Raw genomic sequence first — 26145 nt, 5'->3', positions numbered from 1 at the left:
AACAAATTTAGTCATTCAAGGAAGAATAAATTAACACTGGTTATCAGGAGTTTATCATAACCTAACATCTTAAATTTTGATAATTTAAGACATAAGTCGGGGAAATATGATGTCAGGAAAATATGCTAGACCATCCATCCATTAAAAGTAATATAATCCCAGTACCAAAATACAAGTACCTCCTTATGATGGAGAGTACTGTTTATGTTGCTTGTCCTTCTGCATTCTGACAGAAACAAGCTTTATCATCAATAGCTATTCCTTTTTGCTTTCATTCAGAGAGCTTTAGTAAGTTACTTGGGCAGGGGAAAAAAAAAAAAAAAAAGGAAATAATAATTGTCAGAACAAAAAAAGCAATACTGACTCTAAAGTTCTTTGCTTAAGCTTCTGCATTGGTATTTTCCTTTCAGGTTTAATATTGAACCAACCAGGCAGTACTTAGGAACTTAGCTGCAACTAACATTTGCTTTATACTTACCTCAAGCCATAGCATTTGGTATTTAAAACACTCATGCTGAAAAAGCGCTTAAAGGTTCACTAACTCAGTCAGTGTTTTTTCAAATAACTGGTGGAATAAAATAATTGAAAATATTAAATAATTAGAACAAAGAGTACTGTCATGTTATCTGCATGAGGTGTACTAATGATAGAAACCAACTTATGTTTCCAAATTTAAAGGTGTGAACACACACACAGACTTGAAACAATCATTTTTCAATCTCAGATACTATTCATTTATCCTTTAGAAGAAATAATGAGAAAAGTAGTTCTGAATAGCCAGGTTTTTAGCAAAAAAAAAAGGTTTTTAGTAGTTTCTTCCCAAAGAAGAAACTTAAATTTCTTAAATTAAGAAATTTAATTTCTTAATTAAGTCCTTAAAATTATTAAATTAATATCAATATATAAACATATTAATATATATTAATTATTATATTAAAATAAATTAAATTCTTAAATTGAATTTCTTAAATTAAATTTCTTCCTAAAGAATATTTCTTATTTTCAAGTTCATAGTCTGAGATAACCAAGATTTGCTGAACTTTTTTAACAGTACAAAAATACCATTAAATGATATAATATTTTCTTCTCTTTCATCTCAAGATGAAAGTCATTGTAGTATTAAACCAGAATTTTTTATTATTCCTAAAAGTTTTGATTGACCTCCAGTACTAGGAACAGTTATGTCAAAATACTTTATCAACACTATGCACTATTACAAAGGTCAAATTGATGTCCACTACCAAACTCACTATGAAGAACAAATCTAGATCCAGAACTATGAGGAACTAATCTAGATCTTAGAAGATTTTAAAGACTTCCATCCCAACAAAATGAGATACAAACAAATAGTATGCATATTTTTTTTATTATTAATCTGTAAGAACCACCAATTAATTGTAACTATTCATTACTATTTTAATGTGTTCTGAGCAGGAGAAACCTTTTTTTCTTTCCTTTCTGGTAGCTGTCCAAACATATTCAAAGTGATGTCATGTTCAAGATGCAGTGCTGTCAACCTGACACATCAAATCTTCACTGCTAATCAAGTCATGACACATGGAAACAATTTCTGGTTGAAGGAAAGCAGGAATAACCACATACAAAAAAATCCCAGTTCTTGTTTGTGTTTTGCCTAACAGCTTTCTGAAAACTCTAACACCAGTACAGACTTAAATCTAGAGCAACCACTGTAGCAGATGGTACACAATGCAGCTCAAGCAGTAAAGGTGACATGGACTAGTTGGTATCCCACTAGGCAGATTAACCTCACATGCCTTATGCTGAGGATTTCTTCTTTTTCCTTGCCTGCATTTCACATATTCTGCTTAGGGTCAGGCAGGGTAGAGTTTTAAAGGAGGCTTAGAAATAAAATTTCTGTTAGTAGTAAAAGGTGGGTAACTGTAGAAAATCCGTGGAGGATTAAGGACAACACGTAGTCACCAATATGGTTGAAGTGAAGTCGTTTATTAACAATTCACACTTGCTTTATATAGAGCCCTTGTTTATATAATGATATCTTGCAGGTGGCTATAACTTGGCCACAAATCCTGTTCTCACAGAACTTCTGCTGGCTACATCATTATCCTGTTATTCTTCTTTTCTGCTGCCAGCTCCCTTATTTTTTTCCCATAGCTCATCTTTCAGTAACCTTGCAACTGGGTCTCAAGGCCCTTAGCTTACTCTAGCTAAAGCTAAATAGTCAGGATTGCTCACATGTTTTTCTTCCAGACAGTTTCCCAATAGGTAACTCATGCACCGCCAGTGCAGGTGGCAGAAAGATGACCTGAGGGTTGTGTTTTCAGCAGCACACTGACTATTTCAAAACCTAAATGGAACTCTTGAAAAATACTGAATTAAAAGCCTGATTTGGGTCTATTTTATTGTGACTGCCTCTCTTGTAGTGGGAATGTAATCCTCAGAAACAGGCAAATAAATTAACTCCTTAGATTTTTCCCTAGCTCTGCTAAGGTTTTGGCACCACATACAGAGGAGAGAAAACAAAAATAATTTTTCCTCAGTCAAATAAACAATAAAATAATAATTTGGATCTAAAAAATGTCTATTTTGTAATGACTTCAACGTATTTCTGTGGTGAAAGAAAAGAGACTACTTCACAAATAGTGCATCACTGTATTTCAACATAAGCAAATCATTGTATATGCAGCAAGCTGAAGAATGTTTTATAGCACATACTAGTTTGTCAGGTTTAAATAGCTGACATGCCTTTAGAGAGTTATTGATTGGAGAATAAATTTTCCAGTTTCAGAAGGCTAAATGGAGGATGGATCCACATATTCAGAATTTCACATAGCAGAAATTCCACACTTGATTTCTGTTTTAAATATAATAACTAATAAATGCTGTTTGGAAAAGAGAAGACTTAGCAAATATGAGAGACTTCTTATGAGTAACATGTTTCTTCACACACAAAAACAGATAGAATGACAAAGCATGATCAACAAATCCAAGTGAACATTCAGATTCAGGAACCCATGTGGTTCTAACTGTAATTGTCCCTCTCCCCTGGACACAACAACCTGATACTTTAAGAGACAACAGAAGTTAAGTTCAATCATAAAGAATAGTATAAAAGTCAAATACCTAGTGATTGAAATTTATTCTGTGAGATCCAACAATTCTCTTGGCACCCAAAAAAACCTTCATGATAAGGGGTGAAAAAATGAAATCTGCTTTCCAGGGTGTAATTCAGTCCAAAAAAAAAAATTGGCTTCAAAGAAATAAAAGTTGCAAACTGCATCTCATTTGCTGTTTCTCAGAAGGATTTGTTGTAATATCTGTTTTGTAAATGTTTACCAGCAGACTGTCATGTAGACAAGGAATTGCAAATTCATTGCAAGCTATTTTCAAGCGCAGCACTGTTTCCTACTTTAGCGGTCACTGAAGCCTCCATTAAGAAATGACAGTTTAGCTCATGTGAATGAGAAGAAAAATTACAAACATATTCAAGATATGTTATCACTCTTTTTTAGTGTTTTAAAAACTACTTGTGGATAATATTGCTTGTAGAAGAAAATGAAACTCCAGCTTTGGAAACTTATTGGTGAACAACATTCCAACTGCTCACTGTGTTTCAGATGACACATTAATTTGTTACCCTAAAATAAAGCTGGGGTTTTTTTCTGTTTTTACTGATGTGAAATCTGTGTTTCTTAGGTATTCTCAGGCTGACATCTCTGAAAACACAATACGTAACCAAAAATTACAGAACTGCCCAACAAGTAGATTTTACTGACACAAAATTACAGTCTTCCATGTAATTTTCTAGGCTTCTACACCAAAAAATCAAGAATTTCTCATGAACTATATTTGTTGCATGTCTCAAAAAAATGTACATTTCTATCTGTTATTATTGTCTTATTAAGTGGTGAAGTTGTACCTTTCCTATGGGAGCTATAGATTCTTCATTTTTAGGCTAATGGAGCTGCACAGTCACATCACCTAACAAGTTTTTTTAAGGGACATAAGCCTGAAATGTTAAATTCACCAGAACAAGAAAACATTTTCACACAGTATGATGGTGACAATCTTATATCATAGTTTACATGGCGTTTGCAAATATATTAATGATCAGAGGTAAGTTTTTAAGGCATTTTTACATTCTTTAATGCATCTTTACATTCTTCAAAAACAGCAAAGAAAATGGCCTGCCTCTTCCCTACAATTAAGGTGAACTTTACAGATTAATAAAGGCAGAATCTCAGAATGATCATCTAGTTCTGTTAGTAAAGAATACCATGTAAGAATATGAGTTAGCATGAACATTCCCCCATCATACTCACATTTCCAATTTCATCCCTGTCTTTTACATAAGTTGCAAGCAATCGTGACCATGAATTTTAAAGAGTTCAGGTCAAATTCGGGTGTATTTCTTTTAATGAGATTTTTGAAAGAGAAAGACTGCATACTTGAAATTAGGGCCCTAAATAAAAAACTAAAACCCTAAAAATATAGATACTATTTCATTTATTCTTCCTGTTTTAAAAAATATGCAGCTATATTGAATGCTGAAATTTCTTTTATTGTAAAAGATAACTTTATTGGATGAATAAGATAACTTAAAAACTCAATTTTGAAATACAGCTGTATATGTTGATTTTTTTCTTCGTTTGTTTTGTTTTGTTTGTTTTGGGTTTTTTTTTTTTACATAGTTCAAGAAGAATTCATTTAATTTTTTTCCTAAAGTCTGTTACTGAAATTCTGGAAACGCAATGCAAGTAATCTAAGTACTACCATCTCGCACAGCATGTTATTTACCTCTATATTATACTGAATATGGTGTTTGGATACTCAAAAAATGTCTTCAGCACTCATCTTTGCAGGGTGCCAAAATCATGTAAAGAAGAGCTGTTTGTATTAAATAGGAACACAGCATAGAGATAAAATGGATAAGAAAATTAGAATATGTGTTATGTTCCATCTTCAGTTCCATTTCTGACGTAATGGATCATTTTAACTATGGCTTCTACTAATTCATGAAATTAATCATAAGTCTAATATATCACATATTGCGTGCAAAAAATAATATCAGAAAATCTGTCATTAAAAATTGTGATGAAAATTGTGTTTGGAGGCTATTTGTTTTTAAGTATGGGATGTAAAATACTTAATATTAAAATAAAATAACTTTGTTAACATGCTACTTACAGCCTTCATAAATATCTGTTGGTATGTGGACTGCTGCATGTTGGTAAGACGTTTGCCGTCGGAAAACAGGATCTTCTTCAAATACTGGTCTGATTCTCTGGCTGCCAGATTCAGTGTCATTCTTTTCAGGCTTTTTAAATAAAGAAAGACATGTAAAGGGCAAAATATTACAAAGCATGCTAAGAAATTTTCCATTCAGATTTGCCTGTTTTTATGTAACAGACTCATAGCCTTTCTTTCAGATCTAACATTTTGCATTTGTGTATAAATACACTTATTTACTCCAGGTATAAGTTATTTTGAAATATGAGTTATAAAATGCAAGTTAGTGAAAGGAGATGCTGCAAAAGAAAAGTGTGAGCTTAACACCTTACACACCTAAAGTTCATAAGAACATGGAATTTTTATACCTGTAACTCAAAGTACATATTTCACCTTTTATTACATGTAAGAATTTGTACTGAATAAGATATAAATACTGTATATATATTTTTTCTTTCTGTACATAATATAGTAAAACCTTAATAAAATCTTACAATAATAACACTATAAGACATTTTGTAATTAGTATTTTGAGAAACAGGGGTGTACATTAAGATACATAAAGGAAATTGAGCCGTCTTAGAACTCCTTATTGACACAGGTTTTATTCACTAGTTTATTTTAATAGAAAGCCTTGGTGAAATCCCATGTACTCTCCTGACTATAATTGACTGGGTAGAAAGCTTCCCAAAAGCTCAGGGGCTCAGCAACAACTGCCTGCCTTGAATTCCTATCCTTTCCCACTTGTCTGCACCTTGGCTTCTTTATTCCTTCCAGTTCAAGCAGTCATTTATGCCAACTTCTAAAGATTTTGATAAGCAGAGGCTTTTTCTTGCTCAGCTACAAAAACTGCATGAAGTGTGGAAACCAAGAAGATGATGCACACCGAAGGGGAGGTTGCAATGTCTTCACTTGCCTCAGCTACAACTGCAAAAGGAGACCCCCATGGCATGAGCAGACTGCCTGAAATCAATAATGAATCAGCTGTGATACTGAATGATTACTCAGGCCAGCAATTGCTGGCAATTATAAGGATATTTTTAATACTACAGAGTCATCAGTTTTTGAAAATGTGTCATGCTTGAAAAATAAAGCTGACAAAGAAGCACCTGTCTGGTCAGCTCAGCCATGTGTGTGCTGAGGCTATTCTTTATACACTACCCTTGTGCCTATTATCCCCTATAGTACAGACAAATTATAGATAGCTGAATTTTAACTTATGCACAAAGTAATCTAACTAAATTGCATATGTTTCCTTATCTGTTCCATCACAGGGTTTTGGACAAATGTTATACAAAGTGTAGGTTTAAATGTTGCCTCAAGTAAGCAGAAGTCTCAGATGGGTTTCAAGGAGGTTGTTTCCTTTGGAAACACAAAGGCAGAACTCAGCTGTACAGGGACATCCACTGTTTTCAACAATATTGCTGTGCTCAGCTCCTCACCCCAGGCTGCCTTCATAGTCAATGAGGAGGAATGGGAATTTTTAGAGTGCAATTCAGCTCATCTTAATTAGACATATTTTCCCATAACATGAATCATGCCTTAGAATGCCACCTTCTTTCCACTGACTATAAAGATAGCTTTAGGGCAAGGTGCCTAGATGTACAAGTCAGCAGAACAAATGTCTAGAATCAGGTGAGATGACTTTCTCAATACAAGCCTATTAAAATTCTGGCAGAAAAGAAGGTGGGTGCTAATTTTGATTACTTTTATGTAGTTCAGATATTACATCTCTTATAACTTAAGAAGTTAAACTGATTACTTAGTACTTGACTCCCCTCTGGTGGATGAGATAAAAGGGAAAGAACAACTTTTAATAATCAAAGCAAGGGATGATCTTTTTTTTTAATTTGATCAAACCTATTACTAGGTGAAGTCCAGGTATATCAGGGTATTAAATAATTTAAATTGACAGAACATGTAAATTATCCAGAAACAATTATTTTCCATTAAACAACCAGATGTTACCTTTAATTTTCATATATTTGGTATTATTTTCAATAATACAACTAGTGAATAAAATTACCTTTGCTATGAAGGTTGCCAGAGGACATCTGAATCTCATATTTGTGCATTTAGACACTTCTAAGACAGGAATATTTTAGTTTTGGAAAGTGGATTAGAAAAGCAGGACATAATTTTACTATGTTCTCAAAAAGTTTTTGTACTCACAGTAATGAGTTTGAGTAACACTGCAAATGTAATCTCAATCAGTCATACATGTGAGAAAATTTCTCTCATGCCTGAAAGCTATTTGATTTATAAAAAAAATATAACACTGTTATTTCTGAAATTAGTACCCATGACCAATGTTCTGTGATGATGCAGAGAACACTTCAGAAAAGAACTGGGGACCATCAAGCCACATTATTACAACAGAACATCTGAATGAGTGGGTATAAAATGATGTCTTCCAACTAAGAAGACTCTTCTTGTCCCTGGCATGGCAAGGGGGCTGGAACTAAATGATCTTAAAGGTCCCTTCCAACCATGAGAATTCTATGATCCTATGAAATTCTGATTTTCCACAATGAATATTTGGGAGGCAGAGTATATGACAAAAGAGAAAGAGGGTAAAATGTAAGGTCTATCCTGGCAGGTCTTAAACATAAGTTTTCATACTACAGAATATTTATATTTTTGATCTAAATTTGTCTAGCATCTGAACATAGTATTATCAGGTTTCTTCTGTTTGATAATTCAATTTCATTCCAAGTAACAGTACTACCTTTCAGCCTCTACTGTCACTCATGTGCTATGGAAGGAGCTTCAAGTCTACAGTAAAAATTTAATTAAATTTTGCTGAAACAAAAAGCATTTAAATAATCTGCCTGAATGCTTAAATATTCAAACAAAAGACCTATTTCCTACATTTCTAACAGTATGAGTGCACATGCACAGCCTTCTCCCCCCACTATGTGACTATGATAAAGACTGGATCTGTTGTTCTTGCTACCAATCATCCATCATACCAAACCCAAAACACTGAATCAAAAACCTCTTCAACTTTGTTTTTCTCAATTTAATTAATTCAACTCCTCCAGCTGAACTGCATTTTGTATCTACCCCTGTGGCCCTGATGGAGGGCAGTGGATCTATCAGAACTACCTAAAAGCTTTTGCTTCTCATTTGCTGACTTTTTTTTAGAGTATTTTGTGATTTACTCTTCTGGCATTGAAACAATGAATGAATCTGCTCTTCAAAACCCAGAGACACTAAAGGACAAAATCCTTTATAAATTCTGTAATTTCCTTCACATAGGAATACATTTGCTGTAAAATCTAAACATGCCTAAACTAGTCCTTCACACAACACGCAAGTATCAGAAGCATTTCAGGAAAATTAGTGCTGCACTCTTGAGCAATGACCTCCTGACCAATGAGACTTATACTGTGCCAGGCCTTACACATGCAATGTTTGTAATATATCCTTCTATAAAGTAAAAAACATACAAATTTCAAGTAATCTCTATCTAAATTATCTAATCTCTAAATATTAATTTATATAGTATCCAAATTATATAATCTCAGCCTTGACAAGCTCGAAAAGTGGGCTCATGCAAAATGTATGAGGCTCAACAAGGAGAAGTACAAGGTTCTGCACCTGGGCCAAGGCAATCCCATGCACAAATACAGGTTAGGAGGAGAAGGACTGAAGGCAGCTCTGAGGAAAAGGACTTGAAGGTGACAGTGGACCAGGATCTTAACTTCAGCTGTCAATGTGTGCTTGCAGCTCAGAAAGCCAACTGGGTCTTGGGCTACATCAAAAGAAGCACAGCCAGCCAGCCAAGGGACATGATTCTCCCCCTCTACTCTGCTCTTGTGAGATCCCACCTGGAGTACTGCGTCCAGTTCTGCAGTCCCCAGTGTAAGGACATAGAGCTCCTGCAATGTGTCCAGAGGAGAGCCACTAAAAAGATTAGAGGATTGGAGAACCTATGAAGACAGGCTGAGAAAGTTGGGGCTGTTCAGTCTGGAGAAGAGGAGGCTCTGCTTATAGCAGTTTTCCTATAGCTGAAGGGAGCCTACAAGAAAGCAGGGTTAGGGCTTTTTACATGGGTTATGTCCTATTTACAAAGGGCAACAGTTCAAAACTTGAAGATGGGAGATTTAGATTAGACATTGAGAAAAAGCTTTTTTCTGTGAGGACAGTGAGATGCTGGAACAAGCAGCCCAAGCTGCATCCCCCTGCCCCCTGTCTAGTGGGATGTGTCCCTACAAACCAAAATATTCTATGATATGATTCTATGATAAATTAGAAAAAAAAGAAAGAAAGAAAGATAAGGAGAGATTACAACAGAAAAATTCAATGTTACTCATTATTTTAGCCTGGTATTTCTGACAGAAGCCTGACAGATCCTGGCACCGGTTGCTACAGTTTCAGTACCTATTTACTTTGTTTTCATGAAAGAAGCAAAAAACATATTTTGAAGGAAAGTAATCCAGCATGTGAATATAATTAATATCTGACTTTAACCAATTTCTCTCTCAAGACAGGAGCTGAAATGCAATCAATACTGGTACAAGAAAATCCCACAGGGGATAGTAGCTGCAGATTAATTTTCTGTCTATTCAAACCTGGCCTTCACTTATTGAATTACATTGTTACCTACCCTTGACAGTCAGCTAAACAACTCACTCATTTCTCTGCAATGAATCTCCAGACCAGTTTCTCCCTCTCTTGTGAAGCAGATAAAATCCATTTTAAGCTTTTTTTTCTTTTTTTTTTCTTTTTTTTTTTTTGTTCTAATAAATAAAGTGTCAATTTAATGTGTCAATTGTTCACTATCAGAATAAAAGGAAATGTATATAGCAGCTAAAATTCAGGTAGAGTGAGCTCCTCTGTAGGTATTCTTTCTGATCTGATGTTTATATATGTGAATATGGTGTATATAAACATAAGAATATATATAAACATATTATGTGTCATATGATCAGGGTAGCTTCAGTGTAGGGAACTAATATTTGCAGCTCTCAGTGTTTCATGCTCAATCACCATTTAAAATTTACATGGGTTGTTTTCAACACTCTTAGTGTTTCTATATGCTTCTAATGTATTAAATTAATTTAAAAACACTTATTTGGCCCTTAAGAATTGAAATTTAAGTTCTTTTCTCATTATTATAGAATACAGCTGATCTTCACAACAAAGCTGAATAAAGTCTGTAGTAACATCGGTATGCACATATTAATTTCTGTCCTTTCCTGTTTTATCTTTAACTACAATGTCAGGTAAAATGAAACATATTTTAAATACCTAATAAGACATGTAAGACATTTATCTTCCTAAAGATAAGTGTTACACTTGTTAGCCACCCCCTACGTCATCAGCAAATTTTCCCAGTCCTCGTAGTGTTTCAAGAGTGGTGGAGAGCTGCCTCAATCAAATCAGCACTCTTGGATCCATCCTATCTGATGGATATCTGATATGCTTCAGTAGCCCCTAAACCTATCTCCCTTTGTTGCAGGAATAGTCTCTCACCCACTAAGTCACTTGGCAGACAGGCAAAGGCAGCACCAAGGACCTCATCCTTATTATGTCTTCAGCTACAAGATCCCTACCCCACTGAGAAGCTTCCTTAGCTTTCCTTTTGATATCAATGCACTTAAAGAAGTACTTGTAGCAATTTACATCCCTCAGCAATGCAAACCCCAGCTGATATTTCATTTTGCTAATTCTACCCCTTCCATCCTTGAAAGTTCACTCAAAAACTGCATATCCCTCCTGGGTCATACATCTTGGTTGGAAGTTCAGGATTCATGATGTGCAACCTCATCTGAAACTCTCAACTTGCTTCTCTCCTACATGGGGTGATGGCCTGGGAAAACATAGGAATTTAGGACCAGGATGTTCACTAAGAGAGATTTTCCTACCTGCCCTCAAAATACCATAAATTAAACAGAAGTACCTAATTAATCTCTGACTTTTGATAGTGTCTTGACTGCATAAGATGATGCCCTTAGTGAACACTAGGAATATGTGGCTATACTAGAGTAAAAGCACACCTTACTGTAATTGATTTGTTATGAGCAGTTCAGAAAGCCAAGGGAATTACTGAAGAAAAAAAAATTCTTTAAAATTCACATCCTTCTTCAAATTTCTGTAGTCACATCCCACTAAAGTACTCAAACATTTGTAAAAAGACCAAATAAAAATAGCCAGTGTTAACCAGAGTACCACAGAACACTTGGTCATCTACTTCAAAACCAAAATGAACTCTGAATAATTCAGGGTTTTCATATATCATCCAATTACATTTTAAACTAGAGCCTGCTTTACTTTTATTAGAATAAATTACACTGCCTACCTTTTACCGTCCCCACATCTGATTAAAGATCATATCCCTGGGGAATAAGAACTGCTAAATCACGATAACGCTTCTTTGGGAATTAGGTATAATATCCACTGAATGTGAACATTTAATTAATTTGATTTGATGCTGTTGTCCTTGCCATGCTTTGCAGCATGGCACGTTCTTCAATCATACTGGTTAGGTCCAGATTTTTTACATCTTGCACCAAACCAATTGGTTACTGCTCTTCCTTTTTAATTTGTACCTTATTCTTTGTCTACAACATTAATAACAGTAAAGCCTTTCTTTGAGAGGAGGTTGAAATACATGACCTCCAGAAGCCTTCCTACTCTTTTTTTCCTGTGATTCTCTGAGTTAACACTATAAAACATCAGTCACTAATTAATGCTCACATAAATATAATGTAGATTTTCATTAACTAAATTCCAGCTTTATCTAGGGAGGCAGAAGTGGCAGGTAATACTAAACCATGCACAGACCTCTGAGTTTCCTTTGGATCAAAGATTTTCCAAACAGTAGCCTAAATATCATCTATTATAAGTAAACTTAAAAACTACATAAGACTATTTATATGGCTTTCAAAAACACTGGTATGGTGAAAGCCAGAACTATACAAAATTAAAAGAATAGCAGTCACAGTTAAATTTTAGAAGGATATTCTACCCTTCTAAAGAAGCACATCATAGGCAAAAAAACCAAAACAATGTTAAAAGAAAAGACAAATATCAGCAAAACCAAAATAAAACACAGAGGACAACAACAACAAATAAAAAAATAAAAAAGAAAGAAACAGGTCAACTTCTTAGATGTTGAAAAAAACTAAAATTTAAAAGCCTCAGCAAAATAAAAGACCTGTGTAAAAGGTCAGCTGAAGCCCAGTTCAAAAGCTTCTAGGGTCTAAACAATGTGAAAATACTGGAAAGTAGAGATGCTAATGAAGAGTACTGCAGGAAAAAAACAACCCTGGATACACTAAGAAAGCCTTACACTTCATAGAACAGACTGATTATCCACTTACAAACACCTACAAATGAAATGCTTTATATTAGATATTGTTGTCCTCTTCAGTCCATTATTTTTTTCATCTATTCTCCAAATGGACAGAGTACATTGAGAATGAGTAAATGGAAAGGGCAGGGGAAGCGATTCAGCCTTTTATTGATGATATTGGCCAGTTCAGATACACTGTCATTTGTAGGGGCAAGGGGCAGGGCAGAACAGGCAAGGAACTGTATCTCAGAAAACCTAAACTATAGAGAACTCCCTGAAAATCCCCAAACATTGCAAAGCATAGACTATTTCCTCTTTGGGGATATAACTGGAATCATAAACTTCTCTGAAATTGTGTCCAAGAAAGGCAGTATCTGCCAAAAGCAATTTTTTTTTATTAATCTCCCAACAGCTACTAATAATTGCATATAGTTTCCAGAAAAGGGATTTCAGAGTATTTCTCGTCTCATATATAAACTATTTGTTAGGATTTTGTAATTATATTATTTACCTCATCTCAGCTATACTTCTAATGAAAGGTTCATTTGCTCCTTTTTTAAATCTGAGATATGAATAAGCAGTAGATCAGTATAACCAGAGGGCACACCTATAAGCATGTTGTCTTTTTTTTTTTTTAAACTGCTGAATCTGCAAACATAACATCTGGTGATTCAGCTATCTATAGACTTAATAGTAAATCTTATTAAAATATTCTAAGTGCTTCATTCCAGTTTTCTTAATCTGACATGCAACTTCCAAAGCCTACTTCTTCCTTCAATCAACTACATGAAAAACATTAGATTCAATCATTCATTTTATTTTGTACCACTTAAAAAAAATCACAGTATGACTGGCACATTTCTAAGTGGAATGTCAAAGAGTGGTACAATGCTGTTATCTATAATCAGGCAAGAAACCACTCACTAAAAACCAGTATTTCAAATACTATAAACCTTCTAATAACATGTTCAGCTTTTGGAGTTGTTTTTATTTACCAATAAACACTTGCACTGTATTCTGTGCAATCATTATCACTCATGCATTTGATATTAGTAGGAAATATCCTGAAGGAAGAAATTTTCCATGAAACTGATGAATCACTAGCTTTAGGAGTGAACTCTGATCTTTGGTGTAGCATAAATTTAGCCTCCATGGGGAAATTTAAAGCACTGGTATTTTGTGCAAATTTGCCTTCAAGGTAGGATTCTCCACATTAAGAACATCCTCATCTTTTTTAGGACACTGACAACTGCAGTTATCACTTTTACCATTATTATTTCATAACTGTTTCACAGGTAGGATATAGCTGTGGGGCAGTCATATATTTCACTGCCATGTATTTTTCATTACAGCCTCAAATATATATTCATTTGGGAATGAGAAGACTCACATGAATCTGCATAAAGGAATACAAACCTGACACCTATTTTTCTAACCTGAATAGTCGAAATAAAACCCATACAAACAAAAAACCCTCTCCCCAGAAAAATACCCAAAAAACAACCAAAAAAAAAAATCCACAAAACAAAAACCAGAAAAAACAGACAAATAAAGCAGGCAAGAACCCCTGCTCCTTGTGCCAGTAGATCATTATCATTTCCCGAGGAAGCTCAGAGGAATGTCTTTTATCCTTATGGGATGGACTCAAGCTTACATATAATGGCTTGAAATTAAAAGACCTGACATGTTTCCCAGTGGTACTCTGTAAAAGGCACAAATTCCTCAGTGAACAATGCAAAAAAGTCCTGGTACTAAAGCAGCCAGTGTCAATCATGCCTTCACTGTCAGTTTCAATGCTCATTTTCCAAAGAATGGCATCCAAATCCCAGTGTTAGAAATGGAAATGCTGGGCTCTAGATGAAAGAGAGGAAAGTGCACAGCAAGAACACTGTGGAGTATACATTTTCATAAAATGCCTGGAAGTCAAGGCATGAAATTACTGGCAACAAAAACAGTAACTCCTCTTGTAGAGCAAGAATGAACAACAGATGTAAGACAAAAGAACCTGGGTTTACTGCTTACTCCTCCACACAGACTGCAGAAAAGGCACCTTGTGCTATCTTGTAACACACTTCAACACTTCACTACAGCAAGAGGCATACACGTTTGGTTTTTTTTTTGTTACATGCTGCAGTGCAAGTGACACAACTAATTGCAATTCATTTGTTACACACAGAAAAAGAAAGGATAAAATATGGATTAATGTTATTGTGTCTCTTAATTTTCAAATATATTAATTCAAATGGACTATTTTCAACATATGTACCAAACCAAGGATGGTCTTGGTTTGGAGAACATAATTACTTTAAAGAGGCAACATCTCTGAATGTGTTGTATATTTGAGAAGCACAAGATCAAGGCTACAATAACCAGAAAAGTACTTTCTGAAAATGAAAATAGGTTAGGACATCTGTGGAGATCTATCAAATTTTTCCATCTTCCTTTCATAACATTTTCAATGTAGTATAGACAATTATTAATTTCAAGTATTTTGTGCTACTACCAAAAAAACAGAGGTTAATAAAATAAAGATATTTTAATAAAAAGAAAATATAGTTGAAAAATATGACATTAATTACAGATTAGAAATTCTTATTCTAATGAAACTTCTCCAAGTCTGAATATGTTCCTTATACAGATGTAGCAACAGTCCTAATCTGGTAATTTTTCATAATTGAAGATGTAGTTTACACTAGCACAAATATTCTTCATAAACCTTAGGTCAGACTAAGAGAAAATTATTCTAGCAAAATGTCTCTGTGTATGTATAGAAAAGGTTGGAATAGGGCATTGGTCAATAAGCTAATAACTCTTACTATGAGAAAAGAAAAAAAGGAACCAAAAAACACCAAACCAAACACTTCCATATCACATTACCATGGATCAGAATAATTCTGGCACAGCTGTAGCCCAGCTTGTCAAATGTTTTATATTAAAAATCTCTCCATCAAACATCAGCTAACTTTCCCAGGTGATATTTCAGGCTACTTAGAAAATTAGTCATAAGCCTGTATCAGTATCCTGATTCTTAAAGAAATTTAAAACAAGTGCTAAATGGTATTTTACAGTTAAACTTTCACACGCCTAATTTAACTGCATATCATCAGGATATTCAACATTGAACAGAAAATATAAGAACCAGGTATGCAAAACCTTTAATCCAGATACCTGTAATACCTTGCCCTGCTGAAAAACCCTACTAGATTCAAAAGGAAAAGAAAATTGATTTTAAAACAGATGCAACTTTACACACATGAAGAATAGTAACAATCACATAAATCTCTGAAGGGACATGCTCTAAGTGCAGAACTACTTGTTCCTTCTTCAGAATGGAGGTGTACAAAAAATTTATTCTCAAAGTACCTAAATAAACTTTCAAATCTGCATCAAACATGTTTTGCTCACTTATTCGTCACAGATGAGAATAGCTGGGGAAACTTTTTTATGATGCATTTTAACTTTTTTGGGTTTTAAGAACTGAAGGAGTAAAGGACAGAGAGAAGATTAAAAAAAACAAAACACAACACATCAGTTCTACATAGATACCTGTGCCTAGCAGTTATGTTTATCTTGAAATATTTGAGACTAATTTGGCACTGGGAGTGCCTATTCTTCACTGTCTATGAAAAGTGGAAACAAATTGTAGCTTCAGATCAGGAAGAAAAGGATACTTTAAAATTCCCCTCTGGTAAAACCAGCTGGTAGGATATTGATTGTATTATATGCCTGCTAGTATCCTGAAACAGTCAAAGCACTGATATAGATCTCTTACATATGCAGACAAAAGTGAAAGTTCTAAAGATGTGGCCTCACCAGGGCAGAGTACAGGGGGAAGAGAACCTCTCTTGACCTACCAGCCACCCCCTTCTAATGCACCCAGGATGCCATTGGCCTTCAGACTAATGTTTAAAACAACCCTCCAAAACCAGAGGAAATCCATCCCTGATGGATGATATGTAACAGGTTAAAGCAATCCCCTTGCAGCTTTTTCTGTACTGTCAGGGGATGTCCTAACAGTCTCACATTTCAGTGTGGCAAATGGCAACTAACGGACTTGCAGAAAACTGCCATCATCCTTACAGTCTCTTTAACATCCCTTTATGCCTTTAACCTTTGAGATTTAATCCTTGGAGTTCCTTATCTGCCCTGCCCTGACTTCAGACCCATTGTCCAGCTGGTGCCATCTTCCCCCTTTAAGGACTCAGAATTTTTCTGAAATTATGTTTACATTCACACCTAATCATCCTTTCTTAGCTTTACAATAGTATTCAACTTGATGATATATTTTTTTAAAAGGATTAGTAGTGTTGCATTTGTCAGCATTAATATTTCAGATATTATTCTAAAATAAGACAGTAACAGAATCACAGAGTGAGTTCACATTTTTGTAGGTACTTACTCCTCAAAGGCACTCATAATTCTAGAAGCTTCATGGTAATTTAGTAAAATGCAATAGAATAAATAATAAAATTAAAAGTACTACTTCCACTTAGTACATTATCACTAACCATACAAGTACTGTTCTGTTAAGTCACAACTGCAGTCTAAGAAATCACTTGTGCTAAGTAGGGGCACAGCTCATGCCAGGAGATGCAATCAGCTGCTCCCAATTAAAGACTAATGAGTCAGACCTGCAGAAGAGCTGCAGATTTCCAATGAGGTGTGGATGGTTTCACGTTAAAGAATCATTTGTTTATTTGTAACGTTTAGCCCTTTCAATTAAGTCACTAAATGATTTCATTCTTCTTTTCCTTAGGCTGTTACAGTTTGAACAGGAAGGAGTTCATAAAATCCTGACAAGAAATCGCTCTCCTTAGAAAAAGAGCAGGATGCAAAGAGGAAATGCAAGAAACATAAAGAAAGGAATCAAGAAAGAATAAAAAATAAGCAGTGGAGCATTTCAGTGCTTAGTGGAGAGGTGTATTACCTGAACACATGGAAACAGAAAAATAAGATTTAGAAGGATGAAGATGTATAATCACTAGTAATACAATGGAAAATCAGTGCAAATAAGGAGGAAAGAATGGAACAGTGAAGAAAATATGATGAATAAGGGTGGTGGTGGTGGCCTTAGAGAGGAACAAGAAGAGAAAACAGGGAAAGCAGTATTAAACGTTATGGGGAAGGGCATCTTAATGTAGTAGCATCATTCTGTTGCCCAATAAAAGAACTGCCGAATGACTCACAGAATCACAGCATGTTTAGGTTGGAAGAGACATCCAAGATCATCCAGTCCAACCTTTGACTAACACCACAGTCAACTACTCAACCATGTCCTTAAGGACCAACTCCCAATACCTTGTAAATGCCTCCAGGGATGGTGACTGCACCACTGTCCTGGGCAGGCCATTCCAGTGCCTGAAGACTCAACACAACACAAGCAGTTGACACTTGCAAATTACAGGGCATGAAAAAGACTGCAATATATCAAACTGAAAGGGTTCTAGGGAATAGGACACTGAATGAAAAACCTAAGAGACATGTATTAAATTACAAGTTCAATCATTATCTTCCTATGAGATATGAAAAATGTGAATATAATACCTCCTACCTTGTTGTGAGGATTAAACTCATTAATTATCATGAAGTGTTCACACAGCACAGTGCTGTGGAGGAAATAAGCAAGTAGAATACAATTGCTGTTGTAGGATAAAGAGTACAAAAGCTATATTACTGATTGATGGACTAAGGGCTTAGAAACTGATTGTTTTATCTGAGAAACAGAGAAATCCAAAGGGCAAAGAATGATTGCTCTCCACATGCTTTTATTTATTTATTTTCTTATGTCCAAGCAAACACAGTTATTAGATTCGAAAATGCCCATTGACAGAGCAGATGAAAAATGAGAAAGAAGGATCTCCTGGATGTGGTACATAAACAGGAGGAAGGAAAGCAAACTCTGTTGCAGCATATTAAAATAAACCAGAAAAAATACACAAAATTTAAGCTGGCAACTTTTTCTTCTGATAAAGCTGTAATTTTAGAAAGATGAGTGGAGATAAACATGGAGCGGCAGACAGAATCTGTGTCATTAATTTCCTGTAATTCTTCAACATCTAAAAGCTGGGATTTAAGAGTCCTTTAGAGGAACCTAGTCAACAGTGAGAAATACGTATCTAGAAGTACTTCAGCTGACCTTAGACACTGAACAGCTCTCCAGAGCTATCTACAGAGATTAGCTTAGATATCTAACAATAAATAAATTTCCAATACTACTTATTCTCACGTGCACTAAAAAAACAAAAAAAAACCCCTGTCATATCATATCCTGTGATTAAATGAAGGCTCACAAGTGAAGAGGAAAAAGGAAGAACTTGTTAGGGAAGACAAAGAAGGAATGGCAAAAGCAATTTCATTAGACAGTGCTTCAGAAATTAGTCTACTAAAATCTCTTTCTGTAAAAGAAGATGCCACCTAAGTTGACTCAGCCATTTCATAAATACTGACAAAGGACATGGAAGTGGATCTCCAGCAGTTTTTCAGGCAGGAATGAGGAAGATGAGTCTGTGATGTTTCCATGTATTATTAGGCTTGGCTGCAGGTTTTCTTAGCAAAAATTCCGTATTAGATCGCTGACCATGTCGTTCTTCTTTTAAATCAGATTATTGATTGCAATGACAGTGCATGCTCAAATACACCTATATTCACACTTCCAAAATGATTTACCAAAAGGTACTTAGCTGATTCTTATCACCTTGATGAAATGTATGTCATCAGTACATCTCTCACAACTTTCTATACCTAACAAAATGCTACACTTAGAATACAAATTCTAATCTACTCCTAATATGCACTTATCTGATCAGATTCAGCTTCAATGATGAAGGAAAATTTTAAATTTTTAAATAAATATTTGCATTAAGAAATATAACAGTGAAAAACTCAAGATGAATGGAAGAGCCTTTTTTTAAAATGTGAAAGTTAGTGGTTCCTGGAATACTGGGCCTTTTAAAGGGAATCAAATCTACATGGGCAAGTTACATTTCTAAAACATTGCTCTATTTCTATAGCATTGATAAGATTAATTTTATAAGAATTACAACTGATGCTACAGATCAAGAAGGATAATGCTTCATTATATAATAGCATCATTATCAAGTGTTCATATTTACTAAACATCAAGAAACAGAATTCAACTATCGAAGAGGAAGAAATCCAGCCCTTAGAAGAAATGCTGAACCAACAAGTACTGGTGCATGTGATATCTGAGTTTGGCCTCTTTTAATAGTGAAATTTGAACGCATGAGGAACTTTGTACCAGTATCTCCTTCATCACAACATTTATTCTGATTAGCTAGAGAAAAAAAAAGCTTACATGACTTACAGAAAGCACATGCTCTTGAACAAACAGAGCTTCTAAATATTGTACTTTCCTGGTCTCTTTTCCCTTCACATTTTTGTCTGAACTTAGAAGTAAATAGATAAAAAGTAAAGCAAAACAAAACTTTGCCTTTCCTTCTTTTTCTTTAATATTTAGACTTGAGGAATGTTATGAAGGAAAGAAAAATAGTCATTACAACACATATAACTCTATAAACATCCTGGCAAGTCAGAACCACAGTCTCAATGCTATATTTTTGTATTTTATAGAGACCACAGAGTACAGATCTGCAAAGTATTTATGTTCACCAAGCTGAAATTCCTAGGACTTAAAATTTTTCATCATGATTCAAGACTTCCCAATGTAACTTAAACTGCTGTTGGGTTTGGTATCGCACTGTGTTGCTAGCAACATGTGACAGTGTTATTTGTTTCTTGACAGTTTTGCTCAGACTCAAAATGAATAATTCTTCACTTGGTGATAAAGGTTATTATAGCCTTCATCCCAATAGTTCAAAAAGACATGAATAGAAATACAAACAGGACACCTACAGGAATTCCTTTTGTTTATCTGGGGGGTTTTTGTTGTTGCTGTTGCAGGGTTTGTTTTTTTGTTTTTCTTTGTTTGTGTGTTTGCTTTTGGGGTTTTCTGTGGGTTTTTTAGGTTGGTTTTGTTTGTTTGTTTATTTGTTTGTTTGTTTTTTGGTTTACTGTTTACTTCCTAGGGGAAAATAATTCCTGAGGAAAGTAAAAGAAAATGAGAGTAAACTCTGGAACAGTATTTCCTCTCCTGTCTTGCCTAGCAGATTAGGATTCATGCTGTAGAAGTACACAGACAGCAGTCTTACTTCACTCCATAATCTATCCTATGTGGTACATTCAGATTCAAAATCCAATGTTTAAACTTTTATTTCTGTTTCCAGAAGTCATTAGCACCTTCAAACCCAGTCTTTCAAACACAGGTTACTTTTAATATATTTTACTTAAACATTATGATTTTAAAACTCATAACAGTAGATTTTGTTGTATCTGAACTCCAGTACTCACAGCCCTAAGAATATTCTTAAGAATATCAAGTAGTTCTGCTTGACATGATCTATGTACCTTCTTTAATTGCCATACAGCAAAAGCATCAGTTACGATAGTGATGCCATCAATCTCTAAAGAATACTTGATTAAGAAGTGCAAATGAAGCATGCTGGCAATTCTGATTAATACCTTTACAATATTTTGATGTGGTTTTATAGATTAATTCTATAATGAAGACAAGAAATGGCACTATCTCAAGTTAAGGTGAGGATAACTTTTCCCATCCCCAGAAGACATTAAGATTTCTAATAGTTAAAGACAGATAGGAAACTTAATACCACTTTAAGTAAGAGTTTTAGTAGAACCAGTAATTGAAATACCATACATTTTGTCTAAAGCTAGATTTTTAATTTCCCCAAGGGTGATTAGAGTTAGATGAGTGACCAAAAAGTCCATGGAAGTAGTCATTCTGTAACATTTTAAGTCTGCTTTTCCTTCAAGTAAAAAATTTCTTAGAAAGAAGAAAGACTGAGATAAAAAGGGTTTGGAAAAGAAGAACAGAAAATGGTTCCTTCAGAGTTAAGTAAATTATTTACATTTGTAATTTTGATTCTACAGTCTTATAATAATTATTTTATTATGTTTCTAAGAGTGAATTACGTCAAGATCTTTTTCCTTCTACCATATTCCCTGAATGATCAGCGACACGGTCTGTGTGAGAAAAGACAGACTTGGAGAATTAGAACATGGCTATTGAGGAAACTTGTGAATAAATTTCTAAGTTTCATGGATTCTTGCTTCTGCAAAATATTTAAGTGCTAGTCTTAGAGTTTAATTAATATTTTCAATCCCTTAATTTTCTGCGATTAAAAATAATGCAAAAAACACACCAACATATTACTTACATCATTCTGATCATCTTTTGCATTGTAATAGATTATATCATTATTCTGTAAGAGAAAAAAAAAATTGTTAGTTTAAAAGCAGAGAATAAAGTTTACTAGCAATTATTTTTAATAAAATACATTTAAAAATAACATTTTGTTGTGTATTCCCTTCAAAATATAATAGAATTCGATTTTTGCTTTCTTGCTGTTTCATGTGACGTTTCCCATGCCCATGTTTAACATCATTCATGTCATACTTTTTCCCTGGTAAGCTACATAAGTCCCTCAAAAAAAAAAAAAGCTAGAAAAATAAAAAATAAAGACCACATTGGACAAAATCCAGAGCTTGTAAACGCTACTTAGCAGGCACATGGCTCCTTCATTGTGCAATTAGGTGATGTGTGTACCAGGATAGAGAGTAGCAATAGATCCAGTGATGCATGGGCATTGCTAAGTGGGTTAAATATTTGTTGCAAACATGGTAATTGCTTTTTTCGTTGAAAATAAAGTCTGGGAAACAACATCACAGGAGAGGCTGGCTGTTGTAGTGTGGAGTGGATCCTGGCAGCTCTGTGGAAACGCTGCACTATGTAATCCAGGGAAAGCAATGACAGAGTAGATGACAGGTTGCCATTACACATCAGTAAGAAGCTTCATTCAGTGTAATGTCTACAGTAGTTTGAAAACTGGGGTGTTTCCTACAGAACACTGGTTTGTTTTGAAATATTTCTGAACCCTTTAAAAGCTTTAAAGATTGAGGTTCACTGTATTCATTTTCCATTAGAAATAGCTGTAATGTGACCTATACTTTCTTTGAGTAAGCAATCATAACATGCATTTCTGTATGAGATATATGTACACAGTATTTTCTTAACTTTTATTACAGATTTTAATAAATTAAAAAATGGAGAAGTTACATTTCTTCATGTCCAGACCTTGCTTTAAGTAGGTGATTGCTGTTAACCTCCAAAAAATAGCTTTAATTTTTATTTTCTATTTTGATTTATGATAACACATGTAGACTTAAGTACTTAAATAAGAATTTGACCACAAAAAGGTTTTTTTCTTATAGAAGTATCATTAGAAAGGAATGCTTTCCTTAATCATATTTCAAGGAGGTAAGCACAAGACAATTATTACTCACACTAAAAAAGGGTAATGACATGGGCTAAAGGAAAATGCAGTTCATCTTTACAAACCATAATTTTTCTCACTTCATAAATAATGACATCATTCGTTTCCCTTTGTAGCCTTTCAGATCCAAACATGAAATATATTCCAGATGACCTAAGTGACTTTCAAGGTAAAAGCTATTAGCATCAACTCATTCTCTTTCCTATTCCCTCAAAACGCACTTATCCGTCCAGGCACTGTTCTATCTGCAGGTCAGTTGGGTTTGTATCAGTATCCAGTAATTAAGCCAGACCTCAGTGTGTTACAGGCAAAGGAAAAAAATCCTTTCAGTGCTAAATATCAAAGCTGATTGTTTATTCCCTTCTTACTTGATTGCTCTAAAGAGAAGAGCATGTGAAGCCTGTGGAAGCCGTCAAGTAAGTTGGAGGAGACAAAATATTTATTTCCTTTAGATCCTCTGTACTTTTTACATTGTTGTGTGCAAAATAAATGCTATGTAAATAATCTGATTTGTCCAAAAAGCCATTTGATTCTTTGGCTGACAATATTTAGAACTGTGAAGGATCCAACTCTGGGTGGTACTAGCTGGAAATGTTAGCACTTGTGTTTCAGAAGACGATCTGTTTAATTTAATTTTTTAAAAGAAAAAAAAAAAAAAGAGGAAAAGAATTCCTCTTTCACCACAGCTCCTTATGTTATGCTATGTTATGTTAATTTACATTACTTTACACTATGTTAATATAGCAGTTTCCCTGCAATCCCTTCCCTGGAACCTTTTGTTTAGGAAAAGTAAGAACAGGAAAAGCAATGTACACATACTTACCTGGATGTTATGTGTAAATTCTTTTTTTTTTTAAACTGTTTTATTTTGAATAGTTCAATGGTTTCATTTTGAAAATGAACATTTTCTTAAAACACAATTCTATTAAGCCTTTTCTTGTACCGATTCTCATCAAGATATCTGTTTATTTTTCCACGCCCTTTCCATTGCTGAAACATTACCTTAACAGTATACTTTGTCCTACAATCATTTAACACACAAGGATTTTTAATAGTTTCTGCTATGCACACAAGTTTGTCTATCTACTCAAACAAAATTGTTCTTTTTTCTGTCAGAATTATATTTCTGTCTTTTATAATTTTATTTATACATTCCTATCTACGGGACTAAACAGTAGTTTTAAAATCACCTAAAGTATTATGTTTCAGAAACATGATTCATTTACAAGTGAATTCAAATAACCACCCCACCACCCCAAATGAATGACATATTTTCTTAGGCTATCTTTTAGTTCATAACCCTTCTGGGAGATATTACCTATATAATGCATAAACCAACACTGACATTGGTCATATCTCACTACTTTTGATGTTATAAAAATGAGATACACAATGCTACAACACACTGAATACTGTACAGTTCACAAATTAGATTCATGGATCAGTTAGATCTTTAGAGGGCAATTTTTCATAATTTAACCACTTCTAACTGACAAGAACAAATTGTTTTGCTGCTGGTTCTCATGTGAGTATTTTAGTTATTTATTACCTCCTTGACACAAAGAATTTTAATCTTCCCACTGTTACACATTTCTGCCACCTGGTAATGCTGCACACTTATTCAGCAAGCCTAAGATACAATGTAAATATCCTAGAAAATTATTTTTGTTCTTTACCCAGTAATGCTAAGCCAGGAGTACATATTCACTGTTACTTCTGCTCAGGAATGAATGGATTTAGTAAAAGTCCTAAAGCTGGGTTTATGAAAGAATTACTTAAGGAGATCATATACATTATTTATGAAAAAACTATGAACTTTAGCATAGTATCAGTTTACAAGTTTACAAAATTTATGCAGTTGGAAAGGCAAAGTAGTTTTCACTGCCAATAATTCATCTTTCAAAGCAAACACTTTCAGCATCTGACAAGGATATGCAAGGCATACAGAAACTACATTAACAAGGTCATAAATGTTTTATTTGTGACTCCTACTTTTTTTCTTCTATTCTAGTCTAAAAATCTCTTTTCTTTGATTCACATTATTACCTGCTGAAATTAGATTGTTCCATTGTCTTTATATTACTTTTCATTTCAATACTTCGTTTCCCAGCTTTGAGTATAAACAATCCCAATTGGAAACACTAGGTATGGGGTAGTATCAATGACTTCCTAAATTTCACCACACAAAATCCAAAGTTTCCAGTTTCTATGATATCTATGTCTAGAGATTTGAAGACATAGATTCATCAAATAGAAGAAAAGTAAGGGAAAATATAATATTTCAGAATATCTGCAGATGGTATTTTGATTCAAACCAACATTGACTTAAACTTGTTTTTTGATTCTCTATGGAGCAAGTTTACAGATATAGTCTATTGATTTGTCTACTTAAATGCCTAATCTCAAATCAGGATTATGTGAATGGAGCTGAGGTTAGGTTTTCATCCCAACAAATTATACCTTCTTTCAATTAAATCGTTTCGACAAACACTTGCATTTTTATTTACAAACACTTGCATATAGAAAATTGTGATAATATTCTATGGCATTTTCTTGGTCAAAGCTATACAGCCTTCTTTACTCCACCAAGTGTCAAAGATTAAAGTTCCTTGTCATCACTGACATGTAATAGCTTCTGCAGGAAAAACTGCTCCACAAATCCTAGGCTAGAATGTCAAGAATTGTCCATGAAATATGGGCCCCAGGAACTGATCAAACCTCTTTATCAGTGGAAACATTTTATATCATATGTGTATTTCTATAAGTATGTGCTTTTCATAACATTTGTTTGCAGTTTGTTCAGGAAAAAAAACCAAAACCAACCAACCAAAGAAACTAAAAAAGCATGAACACCAAAACCAAAAGTGGAAATCTTAATATTTTCAACAAACATTAAATACTCTCTGTTCAGAAATGTTGCTTTCACTGAAGCTGTAACCAAGATATCTATGTAGAAAAGTCTATATTTGAGACTTCCTAGAAGCTCCACATAGCCTACATCCTGTGAAGTAGCCTAGAATGATGATAGGCATGCAAGGGAGATTTAAAGCCTTAAATGAATTGTATTAATTTGTGAGAAAAAAAATCAAAACCAAACAACCTCAAACAAGCAACAGGGGGAGAAAACTATTTTCTGCAGCTTTTCATCTAGTAAGAAATTAAGGTCATTAATTAAATGGTAAGTAAAAAAACCCAAACAACTGAATAATTACCTTTTTTTTTTCTTAAATGCAGAAGTTCCAAAATAATTGCTAATAAAATATA

The 26145-nt window shown here is 34.2% G+C and overlaps 1 protein-coding gene across 2 annotated transcripts in view; it reads right to left on the bottom strand.

Annotated features, from left to right (window-relative positions):
* Window positions 1-26145, bottom strand: part of CACNA2D1 (calcium voltage-gated channel auxiliary subunit alpha2delta 1) — a 372848-nt gene that overhangs the window by 141503 nt on the left and 205200 nt on the right. For both annotated transcript variants that reach the window (XM_030446297.1, XM_030446305.1), the window contains exons 5-6: window positions 21766-21810; window positions 5167-5296 (exon numbers count right to left, since the gene is read on the bottom strand). In XM_030446297.1, the coding sequence (XP_030302157.1) occupies window positions 5167-5296; window positions 21766-21810 (175 nt within the window). The remainder of the gene's footprint in view (window positions 1-5166; window positions 5297-21765; window positions 21811-26145) is intronic.

The sequence above is a fragment of the Calypte anna genome, chromosome 1, assembly GCF_003957555.1.
Source record: "Calypte anna isolate BGI_N300 chromosome 1, bCalAnn1_v1.p, whole genome shotgun sequence".
NCBI classification, from domain to species: Eukaryota; Metazoa; Chordata; class Aves; order Apodiformes; family Trochilidae; genus Calypte; species Calypte anna.
The sequence above is the reverse complement of the archived record's forward strand: the minus strand, read 5'-3'. Positions and strand labels throughout refer to the sequence as shown.